General features: G+C 42.1%; 1 protein-coding gene across 2 annotated transcripts in view; it reads left to right on the top strand.

Moving 5' to 3' along the window:
• Positions 1 to 22,981, top strand: part of Micu2 (mitochondrial calcium uptake 2) — a 112,574-nt gene that overhangs the window by 24,621 nt on the left and 64,972 nt on the right. For both annotated transcript variants that reach the window (XM_052733086.1, XM_052733085.1), the window contains exons 2-4: positions 8,142 to 8,280; positions 20,437 to 20,468; positions 20,561 to 20,636. In XM_052733086.1, coding sequence (XP_052589046.1) covers positions 8,142 to 8,280; positions 20,437 to 20,468; positions 20,561 to 20,636 — 247 coding nt within the window. The remainder of the gene's footprint in view (positions 1 to 8,141; positions 8,281 to 20,436; positions 20,469 to 20,560; positions 20,637 to 22,981) is intronic.

Below are 22,981 nucleotides of genomic sequence, written 5' to 3' on the forward strand. Positions count from 1 at the left end.
TAGAAATTTGGAGCATTTTTAATCAATACAGACTTAATGGTGAGAATTTACTTTTTCCCATTACTACACACACACACACACACACACACACACACACACACACACACGCACGCACGCACGCACGCATGCAAGCTTGACTGAGGTAGTGGCCAAAGAGGGAACAGGCAGATGGAATGCCAACTGTTTATCACTAATTTTGCTTACCACTTTGGAAAATCATTGTGGAGAGCTTTGTGTGGCTCAGAAACTATGGACCTGCTCCCCCATGGGATTTGAGAGAGAGGGAGAGAGGGAGCGAGCGAGCGAGCATAGCTGAATTCACTGTGCCTGACCATTCTTTGTGTACGCATAGTTGCAAGCATTCATTTTCTTGCATGGCTTCTTATCCCTAAGACAGAACTCGTAGCCTGTGTCAGCCTCCCTACAGCAGGGATTACAGGCATATGCCACCATTCCTTGCTTGAGACAGGCTTTTTAAACCAGCCAAAGCAGACCTCAGCTGATCAAGAAGCGAAAGGAAGAAATCATAACTGCTTACAAATTGGTTGATTTGGTTTGGTTTGCTTTTGTTTTTGCAGCTAGCCTTTCGGTCTGGAGGACGAGCTTCTTGTGAGATTCTGGCCCTGAGTATCAGTGACAGGACACTTAAAACATTTGTCCTGTCTCCTTTTTCCTTCAGAGAACCCGGGGGAGGGGGCTATGGGAGGGTTTAGAGGAAGGAAATATACTATAATCTCACAGATAAAATAAGAGAATAGTAAGACTGTTTCTATTACATACAGAAAAGCAAAAAAACAGAATTATTACTTCCTTAAGGCACATGTAAGTTTTGTCTACTTTGCCTTTTATTAGTGATGGGCTTACTAGAATCCCTGACTTGGTTCAGGTCTCATAGCATATTCCAGTTCCCATGAGTGTGAATCTGTGGATGTTAATATTTACATGGAACTCGGTGTAAAACATGCATTTACAATAGAATGTTTGCAGTAAACTAAATAACCAAGTTTATTAAATATGTAGATTAAGTGTAAGTGCTCAGTCATGGTATGAAAATCCTACTTCTGCATTTCTTTATAAGCCCTAGTATCTTTATATGTGATGACTATTGTATACATTTGGGGGGGTCAAAATCTATGATCTTTGGTACTGGAGAGATAGCTCGATTGACAAGCTGCAAGCTGCATAAGAATAGACTGAGGTCAGTTCCCAGAACCCACATTTTAAAAGCTGGGCATGATAGCATGTATTTCTAATCCCAGCACTGGGAAGGCAGAGACTGAACCATGGGGCTTTCTGGCCAATCTGCCTAGCCAAATTAGTGATCCCCAGGCCAGTAAGACGCCCTATCTCAAAAAACCAAGGTAGACAGCTCCTGAGGAACATTATCTAAGGTTTCCTGACATCCACACACAGTTATGCTTCCACACAGGGAAACAACTGTGATCTTTTAGTATGCCACTCTTCTCTTCTGTACATTTTTGTCGTGTGCCTCAGAACAGTACAACAGCGGGCTCTGAAATAGCTCCCTGAGCATGGATTCGTGAACACATCTGCATCTGCCTACTATATAACAGCACTCCACGAGGCACCTGGTTTCTCAGCGGCACGTTTGACATCTTGACATCTGTTACGCCTCCTCTTCTCCATCCTAACTGAGCTGACTGTGCTCACTGAGTCTGCAAGCCGCTTCCTTCGCCTACTCACTTGTGAACTCCAGCCTGCCACAAACGTACACAGTCCGTGAGGGAAAAGACAGAGAGGAAGGAAGTCAGCGCCCCAAACAGTGTGGCTGGTTGATGGCCCGCCTCGTGTGTGTATGTGAGGAAGAGGGGCAAAGGAGAATGGTGAAGAGAGCTCGGGCACACGGGATAAGCCAAAACCAGACAAGAGGAAGGAGGGAAGGAACAAAAGACCCAGACCTCTTCCCGAAGAGTGAGGGCTCCCGCCAAAGCATTCTGCAAAACTGTTCAAGGCTCTAGAGCAGGATTCGGCATCTGGTCCTGTGCCGTACCCTGTATAACCAAACATGGTCAGGAACTCAGAAGCTGTGATGCTGGTGTTTGCACAGAGCTAGAACTAGATGCTCCCTAGGTCCTTTTAACTCCTAAAATTCTGGGCTGTACCTTTGCTGAAGACACCACATATCTTTGTTGCAAGATATGAAATTAAGCTAGAACTGCTCCAGAAACTTCCTCCCTGCTTGCAAGCGTTCACGTTGCCAGAAGGAGCTAAGCATGCTACTGGGGGCAAAAAGGCATCCATCAATGGTCTATGAACCCTACAAACTACAGTACCAACTTGCAAGGCAATACATGCACACAGGTATTAATGGCACAACATTACGGTGGTAACCATTTGCTCTCTGACTGGATCTGAGGCCTGCTTCACAAGAGGGACTTTATTCCTGGTACTGTGAACACAATCAAGATCCAGTGGCTACAAGTTCTTAAAGAATTTAACTACAGTTGCTTACATAAATTGGTATGGCATCAAATTTCCTTATAAATATTTTATTTATACCCATAGACGAATTCTACACTCAACCTCAATCAGAGAAGCTTCTCTTTGCAAGGGACTGTGGTGAATGCAGAGATTCATGGCTGCACAAGTCCATAGAATAAGTCATCACTTATTATTAACAGAGCATCTCTACCACCACCTCCACGGCTCAGAGAAAAGAAAGAAGTTTTGGAAAGAACATAAGAAGGGCTGCAAAATACTGTCTTCTGGACATGACACAGCTATTGCAAATAGGATCCCTTAACAGCAGAGGTTAAGCCGGGTGGTGATGGCACACAACCTTAATCCCAGCACTCAGAGGCAGAGGCAGGTGGATCTCTGAGGTGGAGGCCAGCCTGGTCTACAGAGTGAGTTCCAGGACAGCCAGGGTTACACAGAGAAACCCTGTCTCAAAAATAAAAATAATAATAATAACATAAAAATTAAAAAATAAACAGCAGAGGTTATCTGTGCTAGGCCTGTACAAGACTGAGCCTGTCCTCAGTCAGTCATGGGTGGAGAAGGTTCATGCAGCTGAATTTTCGGCTACTAGTAAATTCTGAGGAAGGGCAGGCATTGTCTCCAGGTCTGTGCCCACAGGTGAGCTAGCCCACCAGGATAAAATGGAAAATTTGAAACCCCTGGTCACACAGGTGGCCCTGGTTAACCCTAGTATGTAACAAGTCCCAACCCAACCCCACCTCCCAAAAAAGAAAAAAAGCTGAATGTGAGGAAGGGAGACTTGTCGGGAGCAGAGGGGTTGATAGGAGGACAGTAGTGGAGGTGCGAGTAACCGTAATATACATGTATGGAACTGTAAAAGAACAAGGGGGTTTAATTTGTTAAGAAATCTGGGGCCTGAAGAGATGGCTCAGCAACTGAAAGCATTGGCTGCTCTTCTAGAGGACCCAGGTTCAATTCCCAGCACCTACATGGCAACTCACAACTGTCTGTAACTCCAGTTCCAGAGAACCCAAAACCCCTACACAGACATACATGCAGGCAAAACCCCAGTGCACCCAAAATATAAATAAATAAATTCGGGGGCGGGAGGGGGGAACAAAGGAATCCGTGGCTGATAGGTAGAACTGAATTGTATTGTAAAATAAATAAAATTTTAAAAAATAAATAATAAATAAATTCTTTTAAAAATTCTGGGTTGTAAATAACAACTGTACTTCTATTGTGTACAAAGCAGCAGCTCAGTGTGCTGCTATGCATTAGAGTAAGACAAACTGAGGCATCACTCCAGGCTTGGCGGTCTACTTGAAAACCAAGCAGAAAGAATTTGGGTGTTATAATAGAACATCCTTAGGAAATCACACAGTAAAGCATCTTTCTCTTAGTAGTATCATGGCTGACTGTTGGCTTTATTGTCCATTGAAACCATCTAGTAGGTTTGAAATTTGATCAAAATAGTTACGAATGTAAAGTAAAGCAAGATAAAGCCTAACAGATAAAAGACTAAAGCAGTAAAACTGGCATTGGCAAGTCAATCCAAATTATATAAAATAGCCATAAAGGTATGCTGTGGGATGTTCTGTATGGCAGATGTGTTGCTGATTAGTCAATAAATAAAACACTGATTGGCCATTGGCTAGGCAGGAAGTGTAGGCGGGACAAGGAGGAGAATAAAGCTGGGAAGTGGAAGGCTGAGTCAGAGAGACACTGTCAGCCGCCATGATGAGAAACGGCATGTGAAGATGCCGGTAAGCCACGAGCCATGTGGCAAGGTATAGATTAATGGAAATGGATTAATTTAAGCTGTAAGAACAGTTAGCAAGAAGCCTGCCATGGCCATACAGTTTGTAACCAATATAAGTCTCTGTGTTTACTTGGTCGGGTTTGAGCGGCTGTGGGACTGGCAGGTGATAGAGATTTGTCCTGACTGTGGGCCAGGCAGGAAAACTCTAGCTACAAAGGTACAGTGTACACTAACTGCACTTGTGAGCCTTCAGAATTTACTTTTAAAATTTGAGTACTGGTTGATTAAAAAATAATAATAATAGCCCAAGCAAAACTGTGTTGGTACATTCATTTGTAAAGTGATAATTTCACAAAGTCCTTCCCCACTCCACCCCCACCTCCTACCCCGCTTAAATTTTGTAGTAGCAAACAAACCTATTCAGGACATTCTACTCAACCTAGATTTGATATAACCAGGGTAGTAATGCATACTAGTTAGGAAATGGGCAACATTTAGCCTGGGACTTGAAGCATGGCTAATTCTAAACCTTCTCTTTGTTAATCTCTAGACTCTAGTTTATAGCCTCCCCTTATTTACATGAGATCTTACTACACATCTTCTCTCACAGGAGCTACTCTGGGAACTTGTTAGAGACTGAAGTTGGTGCCATATGGCCTGTGCCATCAGTTAACTACTGTGTTAAACTAGGCAAGCTGGCTGACCTTAACAAGCCTACATCCCTTCTTTTATAAAACAGGGGTGATTTTTAAAAAACTTTGGTTGCAACTGGGTATTTTGAGAGAACATGCTTATAAAGATGCTCCCAGCCTGCCTTGTACATCCTGTTCACTTAATTATCTACTTCATTGCTGCTGACATTTTCTGCTACACAGTTATCCCCTTTGGTTCATTTGCATTCTGGCTCCTAGTGTGTTTCTGAAATTAGTAGATGCTCAATTAAGTGTTTAAATCAGAGAGGGTAAAGCTATGATAAATAAGGGGAAGATTGGTAGTAAGGTGTGAGCTGGGAGCATCCACTGTATACTTCATAAAGGAAATAGAAGGGTACTGTTGACTGGATAGCATAGTACTCAATCTCAGTGAGAGAGGCAGTGGAGAGTACCACTGGTGAGGATACCCAGGGTATCGATGCTGATAATGGGGATGGAAAGGCTTTGGGCTAGTAGAATGGGTTTGTCTATACTAGGGAGTAACGAATTCAGAAAACTACCATACCAAATTAAATTGGAAGGGTGCTGGCAGACGGCACTGTAGAGTTTCAGCCATCTGCTGATGGAGAGAGTCATGGTTGCAGGGCGCATTTGGAAGTTGTTTGTGTCGACATGACCTACAGTTCTATGCAAACTTCAAGCTCAGCAATTAGCTAGTCAAAAGGATCCGTATTTCCTCTATCTTTTATTGTTCACTAGAAAGTATATTTAGCCAAAATGTAACTGGATGCAAACAACCCAGTCAACTATCCAACTCTATAAAATGTTACTTCCTAAGGGATTGGCTCTTCAGAAATGTGAGTCTGTGAGTGAAAGGTTCTTAGAGGCACATGGAAAATGATAACCATGGTTAGGAGCACTTGACGCTCTTGGAGAGGACTGGAACTTGATTCCCAGCACCCACATCAAGCATCTCAGCAGTTGCCCATGTCTTGAGGGGATCTGACACCATCTTCTGACCTCTGTGGACACCCACACATGTGGCATATGCACATATTCACATTGTTTTTAATTAAATACATATTTTAATAAAAAAGATAACCACAAGGTAGAGAAACTTAGGAGCAAACCTTCTAGAAAAAAGAAATATGGTATCTTTTACACACAGCCTGCTGTGAGAGAGCGGTAAGTGTTTCTTTCCTACAAGTCAATTAAGCCCAGGAAAAGTAAGATTGTTACAAGGAAGCCGACCTGAAACCAGAACAGACACATGGGCAATCACCCCTCTGGTTAGGAGACCTATAGACAGAGGGTTGAATACAGTATTGGACTGTATAATTGGTTGAGGTGTGAAAAGAATTTAAACAAAAAGAAATACCAAAAACAGGAAATTTTAACAACTTTGATACAGAAATTAGAAAAGCAGCAATAGTATTTCAGGGTTTGAGGGTGTGCATTCTCTGTTGTGATTATTCATTTTGCTTTTGTTTGGTTTTGGTTTTTGGTTTTTTTGTTTGTTTGTTTGTTTTGAGACAGGGTTTCTCTGTGTAGCTTTGGAGCCTTTCCTGGAACTCGCTCTGTAGACCAGGCTGGTCTTGAACTCACAGAAATCCTCCTGCCTCTGCCTGGAGAGTGCTGGGATTAAAGGCGTGCGTCACCACTGCCCGGCTGCTATTTTCTTAATAGACTATAAGTTAACGTTATGCCTTTAAAATTCTTCCATATAGTTACGACACATACTCATGTTTGGCCTTTTTCTGTTCTGATCCCTAGAGCTTGCAAATGCAGTTAGGTTCCTGGTTTTGCTCCAACCCACCCTCCCTTTCCTGGCCATACATTTTATAAATTCACTGTCAAAGCACAAGAGACTTTCTCAGAAATTAGTGTTTGTCTGACTTACCATTGCTTTTTCTTTTCGTTAAGCAAAATGATACATATATTGCTATGTTTTACTCTGTGTGTGTGTGTGTGTGTGTGTGTGTGTGTGTGTGTGTGTGTGTGTGTATGCATGCTTCATATATAACATTCAGAAAGCGTTACTATGATTCCACTTCCTGGTTGCGAGGATGAGTATGATGCTTGTGAATAAAACTTGCCCTTGGGTTGGGGTTATAGGTCAGGGTAGCACTTTCCCAGCTTGTGCGAGGTACCGAGTTCCCACCTCACCTTTTGGTAGTTTTATAGTAACAATGTATGGGCAAAGAACAGAAAGTACATAGAGACGCTAGCATTGATGTGCGTCGTATATGTTGTTAGTATTCTGTAGGCACTGAATAGAATGCAGAAGGAGCAAAACTGGACGCTCAGCAAGCCTGTTGTCTACTTCAGGGGACAGAACTAGTTAGGGACTCACATCAGCAAAAAGAGGCCTCTGGTGGCCTTGAATGTGAGGAGGGTTAAGCAGCCAGAATTCCTAGTTCTTACATTTTGGTTTGAGTTGGCAGTCACTGTGTATGGCCTGTAGGTCAGGGTAAATTCCGGGATCCGTGCTGAGTCTGAGAAGTAGGTGTGTCCTGGGAGGATGCGTAGGCCAGTGAAAATGGCGCTGTAGGAAAGCAGTCCAGGGTGAGCAGCGCAGTCTCACATCGAGGCTCCACATGGGCTCCAGTATTGTCAACCACATGTCAGTCTGTCCAGCACCAGGCTCATCCACGTGTGGGAGGATAATGTGGAAACTAGAGGCTGAAGGCCTTGAGTGGAACAGAAAGCTTGGGATATTTCAGTGCTGCCCTCAGCTGTTGGGAAGGCCCAGCCCTAAGACCTGAGACTCAGCACCAACAGTGTCTGACCCGTGTGCATCCCTTCTGCACTTTGCTATTCATAGTTGTGTGGACAGAGCCTCTCATGGGAGCATATCTGTCTGGTGTGACTTCCGCCACTCTCTTCCTGTCACCGTGGTGACAGTGCCTTCTGCTCCTCCTGAAGACATTGTTCCTCAGGAGAACAGGACTCACTCACCCTTGTGTGCACAGTCTCTGTAAGTGCCATCCCTTCAAAGACAGCCTGTCTCACCTAAGAGACCTGCTACCGCTGTCCCAGCTCGGTGACTTCACATCTGCCGATGCCATTCTCCCACTTGAAAGTAACTGCCCTCCAATTAGTCTCAGTTGGTATTTTACCTTCAGTGCCTAAAACCAAGGGACTTAGTTGATATTTGTTGTATGACTAGTGTAAACTTTGGGGACTGTGAGACCGAACTTACTCTTTAAATGTAATTCTAGGGGTAGCTGAGTTTGGCAATCATACTGAAAACATTTTTTAATTATTATTTATTTTTCTTTTAGAAAAATGACTTGGGACCAATAGAGAAACTTTCTCTACGTAAACAGCGGTTCATGCAGTTTTCATCCCTGGAGCATGAAGGAGAATATTACATGACACCCCGAGACTTCCTCTTCTCAGTAATGTTTGAGCAAGTAGAACGTGAGTAGTTTTTTTGTTTTTTTTAAAAAAGCTTAAACATGAGCATTGAAAAACCTGTTTTCAAAATTGATGACAGCTTTTTTGCATTTGAATTATCTCCATTGGAGTTTTGTGCATTTTATTGTTACAATGTGACAGTTGTAAACTTTCATATTGACGGGCAGTGGTGGTGCATGCCTTTAATCCCAGCACTTGGGAGGCAGAGCCAGGCGAATCTCTATGAGTTCGAGACCAGCCTGGGCTACCAAGTGAATTCCAGGAAAGGTGCAAAGCTACACAGAGAAACCCCATCTCGAAAAAACTTTCATATGTATCTTAGTTGTTTTGTATGTCTTGTATGGGTTTTTTCTAAATTAAAAAAAAAACTGAGTTTTTAAGATTCCACTAAAAAGATTATTTAATAATTTGACTAGATATTAGTTTTTGGTGGAATTAAGGTTTTAAATTGAGAGGAAAAAATAAGCTATTTTTATTTTTATAAAAAGATTAACTATTAAGAAGAGCCTTTCTCAGAGTTACTATGTTTTTATGTTGTAAGTAGAAAAATCCTGAAGCAAAACACATAAGCGACAATTAAAATAACAGTACAAGGACTTTATAAAGAGCAGACTCGCAATTACCACATGATGGCAGAAACCCTAGGTTTCGCTGCAGCAGGTTGTGTGTGCACCACGGTGCTGTAGACCTTCTCCTGCTGACACGGAACAAAATGCTGGGTCTCTCTGAGTAAGCTCGTGGACAGCAGAAGTCTGAGGACAAGGTGAGGAGGCAGGCAGCAGGACGGAGTGCCCGGGAAAGGCGGAGCAGGCCAAAGCAAAGTGAACACGATCCGGCATCCTGGGGTCAGGAAGCCCACCAGTCACTGTAGACGAAGAGGGCGAGGCAGTTCCCGGTGATCACATTGAAGAACAAGTAGGGCTATATTGTACAAAAGATCGCAGTGACGGCTCACCCACCCAAGGAATGCATGCTTGGCAGGCTGTGTGGACTTCATCTTGAGGGAACAATGATGATTTGGAAATCAGAAAATAAAGTAATAAAAATGTGCTTAGATTATTTTAATAAAGCCCCGTGGAAGGAAATTTAGCAGTATATGTCAAAACTTTAAAAATTTAGACCTACATTGATACAGTAAGATACTAAACAAGGATTTAAAAAGAAGTTTGGGCCAGATGTGGTGGTGCATGCCTTTAATCCCAGTACTCAGGAGGCAGAGGCAGGCGAATCGCTGTGAATTCAAGTCTGGCATGGTCTACAGAGTGAGTTCCAGAACACCTAGGACTACATAGTTGAGACCCTGTCTCAAAAAAACAAGCAAATAAATAAATAATAAAGTAGTTTAACCTCTGACATGAAGAGAACTTGGACATTATCACTCCTGTCCTCATAGCAGAAAAAGAAAAAAAGGTGAAAAATATAAAATCTGCAACTCAGGTCCATCAAGGGTCACAACAGAATTAAGGTCACAGGGCACCCTGGCCTAAAAACTGGAGACAGGTAGATCCAGAGGGTTGGTTAGGGCTTGCTCAGATCAAAGGCTACCCAGAATCTCCCAGGACCTTATGTCAGAAGTATTTAAAGGATAAGCTGCTAGAATCTGAGTATTGTTGTAGAATATTAATTTAAGGTGTGTTCCTTTTGTTTATGTTGCATTTGTTTAAATCTGTAAAGCTGTATTACTGTGCCTGTCTAAAACACCTGATGTCTAATAAAGAACTGAACGGCCAATAACAAGGCAGGAGAAAGGACAGACAGGGCTGGCAGGCAGAGAGAATAAATAGAAGGAGAAATCTGGGAGGAAGAAAAAAGAAGGAACAAGCCTGAGAAGGAGGAAGACTCCAGGGGCCAGCCACCCAGCTACACAGCAAGCCATGGAGTAAGAGTAAGATTTACAGAAGTAAGAGAATGGGAAAAGCCCAGAGGCAAAAAGTAGATGGGATAATTTAAGATAAGAAAAGCTGGCTAGAAACAAGCCAAGCTAAGGCTGGGCGTTCATAATTAAGCCTTCCTGTGTGATTTATTTGGAAGCTGGTTAGCAGGCCCCCAAAAAAGAAAACAACCAACCAACAACAGAATAAGACCAACTTGAGAGATTAAAAACTCCTGGAGAGGAACAGGTAACATGGCTTGGAAGATAGGAGCACTCACTTCTTCAATCCTTAAAGCCACGTGTGGTAGAAGAAGAGAACCAACAAAACAAAGTCGTCTCTAGACTGTTACAGCCAAACAGTTTGCTCTCACAAAAGATGAGTATTTTTCCAGCCAGAGGTTAAGAACACTGACTGCTCTTCCAGAGGTCCTGAGTTCAATTCCCAGCAACCACATGGTGGCTCACAACCATCTATAATGAGATCTGGTGCCCTCTTCTGCTGGGTAGGGATACATGCAGACAGAACATTGTATACATAATAAATAAATAAATCTTTAAAAAAAATGAGTGTCTTATGAGAGTTGATAGATTTCGCTGAGGGTGCCATTCTGCTCAGCTGCCCCCTGCTTGGCCATCTGTCAGTTACTAATATGTGTATTTGAGTCTCCAGTGGTTCACGTGTACATCATTTCTCCTTTTGGCAGTGTGTGTGTGTCTCCCTGAGATAGAGAAACATTTCTTAAATAAGACAGAGTACTAACCAAAAGAACAAGATTCAGCCATATTAAAATAGAATTTTATTCATCAAAAGTTGCCTTAAAGAAATTAAAACAAGCTCCAAACTGGCAGAATTTATTTATAATACACAGAATAGACAAGGGTTAATATTTACATATGAAACTACAATTTTAAAAAAGGATATGCCATGGAAGAGTGAAGATCGGGTCATCTCAGGATATGCCAAGTGACATGGTAATTACTTCAGCTTGACATCACTAGAGAAACTGTCACTACAGAAAGGGCCATTTGGCCTGTCCTTTCCTACATGCAGCAAGCCATATAAAGATTCTCTTGAGAGAGACATCTTTCCTACATGCAGCAAGTCATAAAGATTCTCTTGAGAGGGACATCTTTCACAGAGCAAAGCCAGAAAAACAGCCTTGATCACCAGACTGGTGACTGCAGTAATTCATCACAACCCCAATTAACAAGTTCTTTGAAGTAACCTTAGCTTCCATTAGCTTCTACCCTCCCCCATCTCTTAATGACATCCCTAGGATTTACCTTTAGTCAAGAGATCCATTTGTCCTGTCTGTCCTTCCTAAATTGATTGTTGTCTAAATATCAAAGCATCTTGCTTTGGTTGTTTCTTCAGGCTCTCCTTTCTTGTGAGGCTCTCCACATACATGTCAATTTAATAAAACAGACTCTTTAATCGACTCATTCGATCCGACCGAAGAGCCCTCCTGAGGGCTGAGGGTGCTTGCCTAGGCTGTGTGAGGCCCTGGCTTCCATCCCTAGAACTGCCACAAGAAGACTTAGGAGGGAAGAGTCCTCTCCTCTCTTGATCTTTTTCTTGACCCCTCCCTCCTCTGGACAGCTATTAAAAACTGGAAGAAATAGATATTCACAGAAGAGAAAACAAGAAAATGAACATAAATTCTTCCCTCGTTTGTAATTGTGGTGGGATAAAATTTTACACCTGTTATATTGGCAAGTCTCACAACAAAGATTGAGGAGGCTGTAGATCAGAGGTGGACAACTCCAAGGACTTTTACACACTCTTAGTTGGAAATGGACAACTCCAGCTGCTTTGGAAAACAACTTGTACCTGCCTTGCAAAATTAAATATTACAGAATTTTTTTTACCAACATTCACATTCCTAGATATATATACTCCATACCCAATAGGAACACTTGCTGGTGTGTCATAGGATACATGTAAAACAGTGTTTATAGCAGCAATGTTAGGTTAGCAGAAAAGCTAGAAACTGCCCACACGTCCACTGGTGAGAGAATGGATAAAGCAGGGTGTGTTCACACCAGGGAATTCTAATCCATAAGAGTGAATAAACTTAGTATCTGTTATAGCAGCATAAAGAACCCATAGATCCAATGCTCACTGAAACTGATCAAAAATAAAAAAATGAAGAACCACATTTAAAGTCTCTGGAAATGAGTCTGGGGTTTTATAGGAAATTTAGAAATACCTATTCAAGTTAAGCTACATTTTGTTAAGAAAATGTTCGAGTGTAGAGCACTTTAACTAAGACGAGCACTCTCCCTATCAGTTGCAGCTCAGTGAGATGGAAGCTCATTCTAAACTTCTCAGCAGGAACCCAGCTCTGAGTGCTGTTAGGAGGAGCATACTTTAGACTTTACTTTAGAACTTTACTCCTGCCCTGCTCCTGGAGGCGGAGTGCTGTGGGGCAGCTGAAGGGTGGGAGCACCCTCTTCCACCCATTCCTTATTTGTGGAGTGGAGTCTCTGCCTTGCATGCTCTTCTGCTAGAGACCTGGCTGCCCTTGTTCTGACCTGAAAGGCAGAGAGGGTATCCAGAAAAGGAGATGAAGCCCTGGGCTCCGCTTGCTGTACCAGGCATTACTCAGAAAGAGCAGGACCATTGTCCTTCTGTCTGGTTGCAGAACTCTGTCCTGGGTGATGGAAATAGGTTAAATAAGTAGCTTCCCGTCTCCTCATGTTTAATATAAGATGGGGACTTTCAAGCACTCTCAGAAACAGGTACAGGTTAGCTAGGCACACTAGCAAATGCCTCTAATTGTAACATTCTGGAAGTGAGGCTGAAAGATTGCTAATGTGAGGCCAGCTGAACTCCACAGTAAATAAATAAACGCTGGGCGGTGGTGGCGCATGCCTTTAATCCCAGCACTCAGGAGGCAGAGGCAGGTGGATCTCTGTGAGTTCGAGGCCAGCCTGGTCTACAGAGCAAAATCCAGGACAGGTACCAACTACATGGAAACCCTGTCTCAAAAAAAAAATTTTTTTAAGATAAATAAATAAATAAACAAACAAATAGGTGTAGGTTGTGGTGAGAAGTAGTTGAGCTGTCAGGGATAGATTCAGTGATGATAACAGACCAACCTATGTGCTGGCTGCTTTGCACAAGAACCCTTAGGAAGGAGACACAACTGGGGGGCTTTCCAGGGATCATAACAAATATTAATCACCAACAGTGAGAATTACTCCTTTATGGGAGCCTGAGTTTGAAAGATGATCTCTAGAGCAGTATGTGTCTAGGAGTCTCATCAAGTCAACAGGGCCAAATTGTCTGGACTCAGCACCCTAATGAGATCAGGAAGGAACTCCAAAACCACCCCATGCCTCACTAGGGCATTCCCTCAAGTGCTTAGCTCTGTTAGAGGGCAGGGTGAGACACGGTCTTTACTAAAAACTGTCCAGCCAGACACTGTGCACATTCACAAGCAGTAAATGAGCCATAGGGAAGGAGCTGGTACCCAGATTCCCCACAGTATGTCATCTGAAATGTCCAGGGCCCGATAGCAAAAGTATGAAACTACAAAGAAACAAGAACATGTAGCATCACTGGACAGAAGCAAGCAACAGGAATTGCTTGTGTAGCAATCAGATAACAGATTTAACAGAAAAAGACATCAAAATAGCCCCTAAAATTTGTTCAAAGAACTAAAGTAAACTATGATTAAAGACTATGACATTTTTACTTTTATTATTCACTGGAATGCAGTTAAACCATCAGAAGGCACTGAGCCAAATCAAGACTTTAGTAATTTTGCAGGCCAGATAATACATCCTTTATGCATATGATGTTTCATCTTCATTTTCCATCGTGGATAAGATAATCTTGGTTACATTCCTACGGATCACAATGAACAGCAAAACAAAGAAAACCTCAGCCAAACCACTGACCCGTGGTCTCTGGGTAAATGAAATGATACAAAACAATCTAAGATTTATTAGATTTTAAACTCATTTACCTGGCATTTATCTTTTGGACCTTTTGTTAATAAAATGCTTTATTAATACAATTGATGAGGCTTATGTAAGCACTCTGCATAGCACTTCCAAATGGACACTGGCAGCTCCCTTTACTGGGTTCCTGTATGCTTGGGTCTCTGCCATGTGCTCTCCTTGCAACCCAGGCTACCCTGCCAGGACCCCGTCTCCCCTCCTTAATTCCCTCCTGTTGCACTCCTTCCCAGTGACGTTTGTCTCCGCTGTTCACATCCCATGCTGCTATTGGAATTGTCCCAGAATTACAGTCACATTTCAGAATTTGCATCTCTGGCAACAACTGATTAGTTATCTTCCACTTTACCTGATACCCAATATGTCTGTTCTCTGACCTCATAAAAGTGTCTCGTGTCCACTGTTCTGTCATTCCAAGGTCCCTTTCTCCACTTTCCCTGCAGCCACAGGTTTGTGACTTTGTCACTCTGATAACTACTTGATAATATCCCTCTTCTCCCTTTTATTGAACTGCTGGGAAGCCACACACAGATGGGAGCCACTAAATTCAGCCTCCCCGAGATCCTCCCGGTCATGTGTCCTAGTCCGGTTCCCTTCTCTCCCTTCTTCCTCAGCTCTCCCAAACTGCTCAACTTCTCACCCTGTTTGTCACATCCTTCCTTCTCTTTTATGATAAGATTTTACCTATTTTTAACTGAGCAAATGAAGGCTGGAAGTCAGCCTCTCTCTCATGCTGCCTTAACTAGAGCCTTTTCCCTCTCCCCATCTTGTTTACCTGAAAGGGCTTACCTCCCTCCCTGTTCACCAGGAGGCTGCATCTCCCCTTCAGCTGGTGGAAATGTGACCAACACAAGAGTTTGTGGCGGGGGGGGGGGGGGGGGGGGGGGGTTCATTTTGTTTTGTTTTGTTTTTTGACACAGGTTTCTCTGTATAACTTCCCTGACTGTCCTGGAACTCTACTCTGTAGACCAGGCTGGCCTCAAACTCACAGATATCTGCCTGCCTCTGCCTCCCGAGTGCTGGGATCAAAGGCATGAGCCACCACACTTGTCAAGAAGATCTTTAACATTGGACTGAGGGGGATGATTTGAGGCACAGAAGGGTAGAAGGGAGAATTTTTCTAGGGAAAGGGCCCTGAGAGGACAAGGGTGAGGGAGCATGGTGGAAGCTATAATTAACGAGGATCTTAGAAAGGCCCTTCATAACAGCAGGAAAGCGATAGATGCCATCGCTCTGTTTCTATGTCCTCGGTGAATGAGAAAGCAGTTACAAGTTGTTAGAAAAGGAGGTATATCAAAGGGCTTGCAGAAGTAACCTCCGCAGTAAGACATAATGGATTAAGAAAGCCAGTGTGATTGTCAGTAGCCTTATTAAAGTTTCATGTGGGGCCAGATAGCCGTCTCTCAAGAGATCTGAGCTAGAGGCACAGAAGTGACCCTGTGGGCCAGTCTCACTGTGCTCCTGTATTTTTGTCAAGCACCCTTGAGGTATTACTCCGATCAGTTAAGTTTGAGAAGTATTTGGACATATGTGAAGTGACCTACCACGGGATGTGTCACTATGCAAGGGCAGAGGGTAGTGCATGGGAGTCGCGGGGACCTGGGGTCAATCCCATTGTGTCGCTGGGTTAGCACCAAAGCCTCTCCTGTTTGTAGAGCCACAGAATAGTAGTACAGAGTGCTGTAGGGACGATGAAGTTAGAGAGCATGAGAAAAAAAGTCTGTCCATTTAAAACTGAAGCTTTACAGTCTGTAGAGTAGAAAATACAGTCAGCCAGAACCAGACGCCCGCCACCTAGTAGTTACCAGCATTATTAGCACACACCTTTTTTGGGCCTGTAAATTTTTTTACAGAGATATAGTTCACATGCCATGAGGTTTACTCTTTAAAACATACTCTTTTACTTACAAATGTAAGACCACGCATTGTCTACTGTGTGCTTTACAACCTAACATTTTCTGTTTAATCCATAATGAGTAGTTTCCCTTCATCAGCGGTGTTTGGAAAAAGTTTGACTGTTTCATTGTATGCTATAATTTAATTGGTTCCCTTATATTGGAGCATTTAAATTGTCTGCAGTTATTTTACTGATATGAATAATTTCATAGTAAGTATAGTTATTTTATAAGTCTTTGCTTAACTGGTTGTAAAATAATTTTCTAAACTTGTAATCATGAAATACAAACACTGATACTTCTTAAGAGTATTATCAAATTGTCCACTAAAACAAAGAATCTAATGATTCTGTTTCCTGCCTAACTGGAAATTTTCTCGTCAACTTTTCAATAATAAATTGTTTGATTTCATTACATTTATCAAGAAGCACTACTTTCAGATTTCAAGAGCACAGTTTTACCCCAGAGTAATAAAGATGGACAGAGAACATCACCCCCTTTCTGAGTAGCATATTTAGTGTGTAGAGCAGTGAGTTACAGATGGTATTTCCATATCTGCCCAGGAGGAAGCTGGATCATGTTCGTCTCCCATCCTTCACTCTTCTTCCCCACGCCATCCTCTTCCTTTCTTTTATATCTTTTTATTAAGATTTTTCATATGAAAGAAAATGTTTGTCTTTCTGAGCCCGCTCTAACTAATATCTAATATGATGCTCTTCAGTTCCTTCCATTTTCTTGCAAATGACACAACTTCTTTGTGGCTTAAAAAGGTGTCATTATGTATCTGGAGCATGTTTCCTTTTCCCTTTTATCTGGTGTGGACACCTAAGCTGGTTCTATACTGTAATGCAGTGGTAAACATGGAAATTCAAACGTTTTCAAAGCACAGGAGAGTGCTTTATAAAGTCAGTGTGCAAAACTGTATCAGCTGTGAAGACTTGCAAGGACTCTAAGGAGTCTTGTACCCCCTTACTCCTGCTGAACAGAAAATCAGTTTTCTCAAGGCACTTGAGGCTGGTACAAGAGTACCCAGCTTCACAGTCTCTTGATAGATGACATTTCACCCTGGGCTTTTTGAAAACACGAGCACAGAAGTACACCCTTGAGATGGAGCCTAACAAGGATATTGTCAGCTGTCACCCTGCAAGGTGGCAAATAATTTGAAACTTACTTGTCCCCTGGTACATCATCATCACATCCCTAAATGGGGACTGGCTGCATTTCCTACCTGAAGAACAGGTGTCCTTTGTAATCTTTGGGACAGACTGCATCTCCCTTCCAATGCGGGAATGTTACCACCCTTCTCGCCTAAGTTCTGCAGACATTTCTTTTGCTTGTCGATCTGCTCATTGTCATTGCACTCACTGCTGCCTCTCACACTGCAAAAACAGCTATCAGACACACTGTTTCTGTTTTACTTTTGTGTTTATTTCAATGGGAAACTGATAGTTTTACTGTTCATCTTTCAAAGCTCATTTCTCAACATCAGGTTGTACTTGTTTGGGAATATAACGGCAAGGAAGTGTTAGCCCAGAAGACATACGTAGTGCCCAGAACACGGCAACCTCTTCCCTTTGGCAGTTGAAGCATTTCACTGAGTTCCCACGTTGATTCTACTGTGTTCATAAAGCAGAGGCTGGTCCCAGGTCCTGCCTCCATGCTCTTGTGACCGAAGAGTGGTGTGGTGGCACATCAGGCCACAGACCAGCCTGGTGCTTATAACACCCACTCCTCTGTTTCATGATCAGATTCCTCTGTACAGATCAACAGACCTTGTAATCAATTTGAAATAACCAGTGTTTCTATTTTAATTTTTATTCACAGCAACAAAACTAATAAGTCAGTTCTGTGAGGAAGAGTCCATAGTTCATTACTGTCTTCACTTGGCTCAAGTTGGCCAGTACCTGATTTTTCAAAAATCTGGTTGAGAATACAAAATTCCAGTGCCAGTATTATCACCTAAGTCCTCTTGCTCGTTTGTTTCATATGTAAGACGAGGATAACACTATATCCAGAAGCCCAGGATCTAGAAGAAATGTTATGAAATTTAACTTTTTTTGTTCAGGTATTAATTCCACACTTCCATGCTGAGCACTCCACCTACACAACTAAGCAGATATGAGGTCTCACTTCTTCAGGAGCTTTTATATTATCCCTCATGACTTTATTGTTGTATTGTTTAAAGTCCAAAAAGGGGATCTAACTATCACATAACAGCCACCTCAGACTCCTGACCCTCTTCTGCGTCACACTGCCAGTTACTGCTGCCTCGCCTGCTTCCTGAGTAGAGTGTGGTCTCTTTCAGAAACTGGTGGGACTGAAATAAAATAGGCATGGGAATGAACTTTGTCACATAAACTTTAAGAAAAGGCATTAGGAGATCGAGAGGATGACGCACACCAAGGCAGGAGGTCTAGGCCAGCCTGAGCTACATAGCAAGGCTACCCTTCAGGAAATAAAAAGGAAAAGCATTATGATAAATTTGAATTATGATCAATTTCTTTTAAGTAAATATTTTGAGTTTTAATTAAAAGCCATAAAACTACCTCCATAATTATATGCCTAATTAAGCTGTTAGATTAAGAGTTAAAATACTCCTGGGCATGTTGCCACACATACTCATGAAACAAGGCAGAAGGGTGGCTGATTTCAGGTGTACCTGTACTACAAAGCAAGTTCCAGGACACCTGTCTCAAAAGCAAACAAAAAGCTAACATATATATATATATATATATATATATATATATATATATATATATATATAATATTTAACATATTATATATAATATATATTGCACCATTTTCTAGAGCAAGTAATCAGCATTATATTACATCTTATACACACTGTATTACAGACCCTTGAAATGTAGATTAGATAGTAATTTACCTAGCTAGTAAGATGCTATGATGGCACCTGACAATCAAGAACTTTCACTCACAGGCGCATAATGCTCAGCAAAAAAATTATACTGGGATAGTAGCATGTAACCTCACAGATATGATCATAGATGTTTCTACAACTGCACAGTAATATTCATCACTAATTTTGAGGTAGATAATATTTATTATTTCTAGGGTTTTTTTCCCTCTCATTGATATTTATTGTCTTTTCTGGATTTGGAAAATCCTTCTGGAACCCACATAAGGAGCCAAGTGCACACATCTGTAATTCCAGCACTTCTACAGTGTGATGAGAGGGGAGACCAGAGAACCGCCCAAAAACTTGCAGGCCAGCTAGCCTGGAGTACACACGGAAGCCAAAGCATGAGAGACCTGCCTCCTTAGCAAGGTGCTGAAAGGGGCTCTTGAAAGTTGTCCACTGATCACCCTGCAAATGCTGTGGCATGCACACGCCAACACTCACAAAAATAATAATAGTAATAATAATAATAAATTTTTGGGGGAGAGGCTTGAGACAGGGTTTCTCTGTGTAGCTTTGGAACCTGTCTTGGAACTCACTCTGTGAACCAGGCTGGCCTTGAACTCACAGAGATCCGCCTGCCTCTGCCTCCCAAGTGCTGGGATTAAAGGTGTGCACCACCACCACCCAGCTAATACTAAAGTTTTTAAGAAGGATCCTGAAAACCTGAAAGAACTTTAGGTCTCTGTTGTCTAATTGACATTATGAAGAGCAACTAGGACAGTCTTGGTCAGCTCTCAAACTGGGCTGGAAAACGGTACACTTGAGAGAGCATCCTCGGATCCGGATGGAGCAGGGGAACTCTCCAACACTACCCTATTGGTATGACTTCTTTGAGTCAGTGAAACCAAAAGACTGATTTTAAAAAACAAGTCAAGCCGGGCAGTGGTGGCGCACGCCTTTAATCCCAGCACTCGGGAGGCAGAGCCAGGCGGATCTCTGTGAGTTCGAGGCCAGCCTGGACTACCAAGTGAGTTCCAGGAGAGGCGCAAAGCTACACAGAGAAACCCTGTCTCGAAAAACCAAAAAAAAAAAAACAAGTCAAGAAAGGCGGGCGGTGGTGGCACACGCCTTTAATTCCAGCACTCGGGAGGCAGAGCCAGGCGAATCTCTGTGAGTTCCAGGCCAGCCTGGGCTACCAGCTGAGTTCCAGAATAGGCGCAAAGCTACACAGAGAAACCTTGTCTTGAAAAACCAAAAAAAGAAAGAAAGGAAGGAAGAAAGAAAAAGAAAGAGACTCGTGTGGCACAAATCAATGCACAGTGCCCACGAGGAATAAAGACTCTGGGATTTCACATGTGTAAGACTAAAAATTTATCTTGCAGAAAACTATACTATCTTTGTGTTCAGATTCAGAATTCTTTGGCTCCTGATTTTACATTAAAGATATTGACTGCTTTATTTCTTACGTAAGGTGTTTGTTTTAAAGATCATTTTCTTCCTTAATGCAGTCTGAGTTTGTGGAAGAAATGTGAGTGCTAAGTCATGGTTCTTCTTTGTTGTAGGTAAAACACTAGTCAAGAAGCTGGCAAGAAAGGTAAGCATTGCTGGGGCTTTTATTTTGGGGGGTGACCTTGAAAATGAACTAATATACCTTAAATTGAAAGTTTTTAACTTGTGTATTCAAAGGATATCGAGGATGTACTATCAGGAATCCAAACAGCACGCTGTGGATCAACTTTTTTTAGAGACCTGGGTGATAAAGGTAATTTTTAATCATTACTAAATTTCTATGTATAAATTTTATTTAATTAAGTAGTATTAGATAATTAAACTGGGATATTTATACCATGTAATTTAACTGATGTTTCATGGCATAATAAATGATTAAGAGATAACTTTCTCAAATTTTTTAAGCAATTAAAGATAAATTATTAGAACATCAGTGAGTAAGTCCTAGAGAAGGAATAAGGGAAAGTGGAGAGTAGGGGATGAGGCCAGTGTGGAAATCAAAAGATGGCCTCAGAGAACCCTGAGGAGTACTGTGCAAAGAGGCCATAAAAAGGCCAGGCAGAATGGCCAGAGGAAAACGCTAAGAGTGTTTCACAGAGGCTGAAAGAACATGGTAAAGAGGAGAGTTAGGCCAGGCATGCAGATGCACACCTGGAGTACCCTGACGCCTAAGTTTGTCAAAAGATTGTCTTGCACTGATTGAAATGATGATGTGATTTCAGTCTTTGAGTCTGTATGACATATCTTGGTTTACATATGTTGAACCATCCTTGAATCCCTAAAATAGAACCAACGTGGTCATAATGTTTGTGCTCCTTAATACGTTCTTAAATTTAATGTGCAAATTATTGAGAATTTTTATGTCTGTTTATCAGGAAAATCGGTCTTCAGTTTTCTGTTGCTGCTGTGTGCTTATGTGGTTTTAGTACCAGGATTAAGACCAGCTTCTCACAGTGAGGTTTGCAGTTTCCTTAGCTTTCTGCTTCGTGAGTAGTTGGCAGAGTGTTAGTGTTGCCTCTTCCTGCGTAGGGTTAGTGAAGGGAGGGAAGGAGTCTGTGTGCTGCTTGCTGTGAGAGCCTCACGCTTCAGTCTCCTTGCTTGGTAGAGCTCTGCATAAACGAATTCTGTCCTCCTGATTGACTTTGGTGGGTACCTGTGCTGTGGCTTCGCTTCTATTGTTTTTGGAATACGAATTTTCAAGGTAGTCCTTCAAATGATCTTTTGGGTTCCATTGGTGTCTGTTGTAATGTTGCTGTTTCATGTTTAATTGATTGATTGCATCCTCCCTCTCTTTTAATTTGACCAATAGTTTTTCTCTCTTGTTTATTTTCTAAAAACTTACTTTGATTCATTAAGTCTTTGTATTGTTCTTTTAGTCCAGCTCATTAATTCTACCCTCGTATTTCTTACTATCTACTGCTTTGGGGTTTGTCTCGTTCTTGTTTTTCGAACACTTTCAGATGCTCCTTTAAGTCACTCAAGATATAAGATGACTGTTTCTCAGTGTATATGCACGTGCTCATGTGTGAAGTTGCACATGGAGACCTGAAGATAACCTGTGGTGTCATCCTCAAGAACACTGTCTACCTTTTTGAGCCATGATTTCTCATTGACCTGGAGTTCACCAATTAGTCTAGACTAGCCAGCCAGCCCAGGAGGTCTTCTTGTGACAACCTCCTCAGTGCTGCCATTACAGCATGCTCCTCTGCCCTGGGTTTTTACGTGGTTGATGGTGAGCCCCACTGTGATTTCCTAACAGCAATCATAGTTAGAAACATTGCAGATACCTTATCTGTATTCTGATAAGTGTGCTTCCACTCTGACTTGATTTGAGGGAAGTTGACATTTTCCTTCCTGGTTTCTTCGGTGACCCAGTGATTTGTTACCTAAGAGTACACTGTACAGTACAGAAATACTTGTATAGTTTCAATAGGTTCTTTTGCTGTTGATTTCTACTCTTACTGTACTATGATCTGGAGAGATACAAGGAATTATTTCACTTCTCTTATATTTGTTAAGACTTGCTTTACGGCCTATGATGTCATCTATTTTAGAGAAGTACTCAGAAGAATGTTGGATAGAGTACTGTGTTACTGTCTCATTGGTCCGTTTGATCTGTGATGCTTGAAATTCATTGAAGAATCTTCAGTTAATTTGCTCTTACAGGCAACCAGGTTTCAGTTCCCAGCACCCATCCACAGCTCCATTTCCAGGGATCCAGTGCACTTTGCTGACTTCTGGAGGCCCCAGGAATGCAAGTGGTACACATGCATTCATAAATGCAGATAAAACACTCATACACATACAATTCTTAAAATACTAGAAAAAGACAAAATATTAATAAAAAAGAATAGTATAGAGGGGAGAGAGGAAAATACAGTAACAAAAGATGAAGTGTCAGAGAGGCTCTGTCTGAGTACTGCAGGACCGGAGTCTGCAGTGGGGTCAGGGGCACTGTCAGTTGAACTTGGAGACTTCTGTCACGCTCTGATTCACACTGGTGTGAGGCTGGACTGGACAAGGGTTAGAAGTCAGCCAGGGCAGTCTTCACTTAGGTAGCTTCCCTTGGAGTATAGGGGCCCTCTGCTGGCCACAGTT

This window comes from Peromyscus californicus, unplaced genomic scaffold, assembly GCF_007827085.1.
Source record: "Peromyscus californicus insignis strain IS unplaced genomic scaffold, ASM782708v3 Scaffold_12__1_contigs__length_115047231, whole genome shotgun sequence".
In the NCBI taxonomy this organism is placed as follows: Eukaryota; Metazoa; Chordata; class Mammalia; order Rodentia; family Cricetidae; genus Peromyscus; species Peromyscus californicus.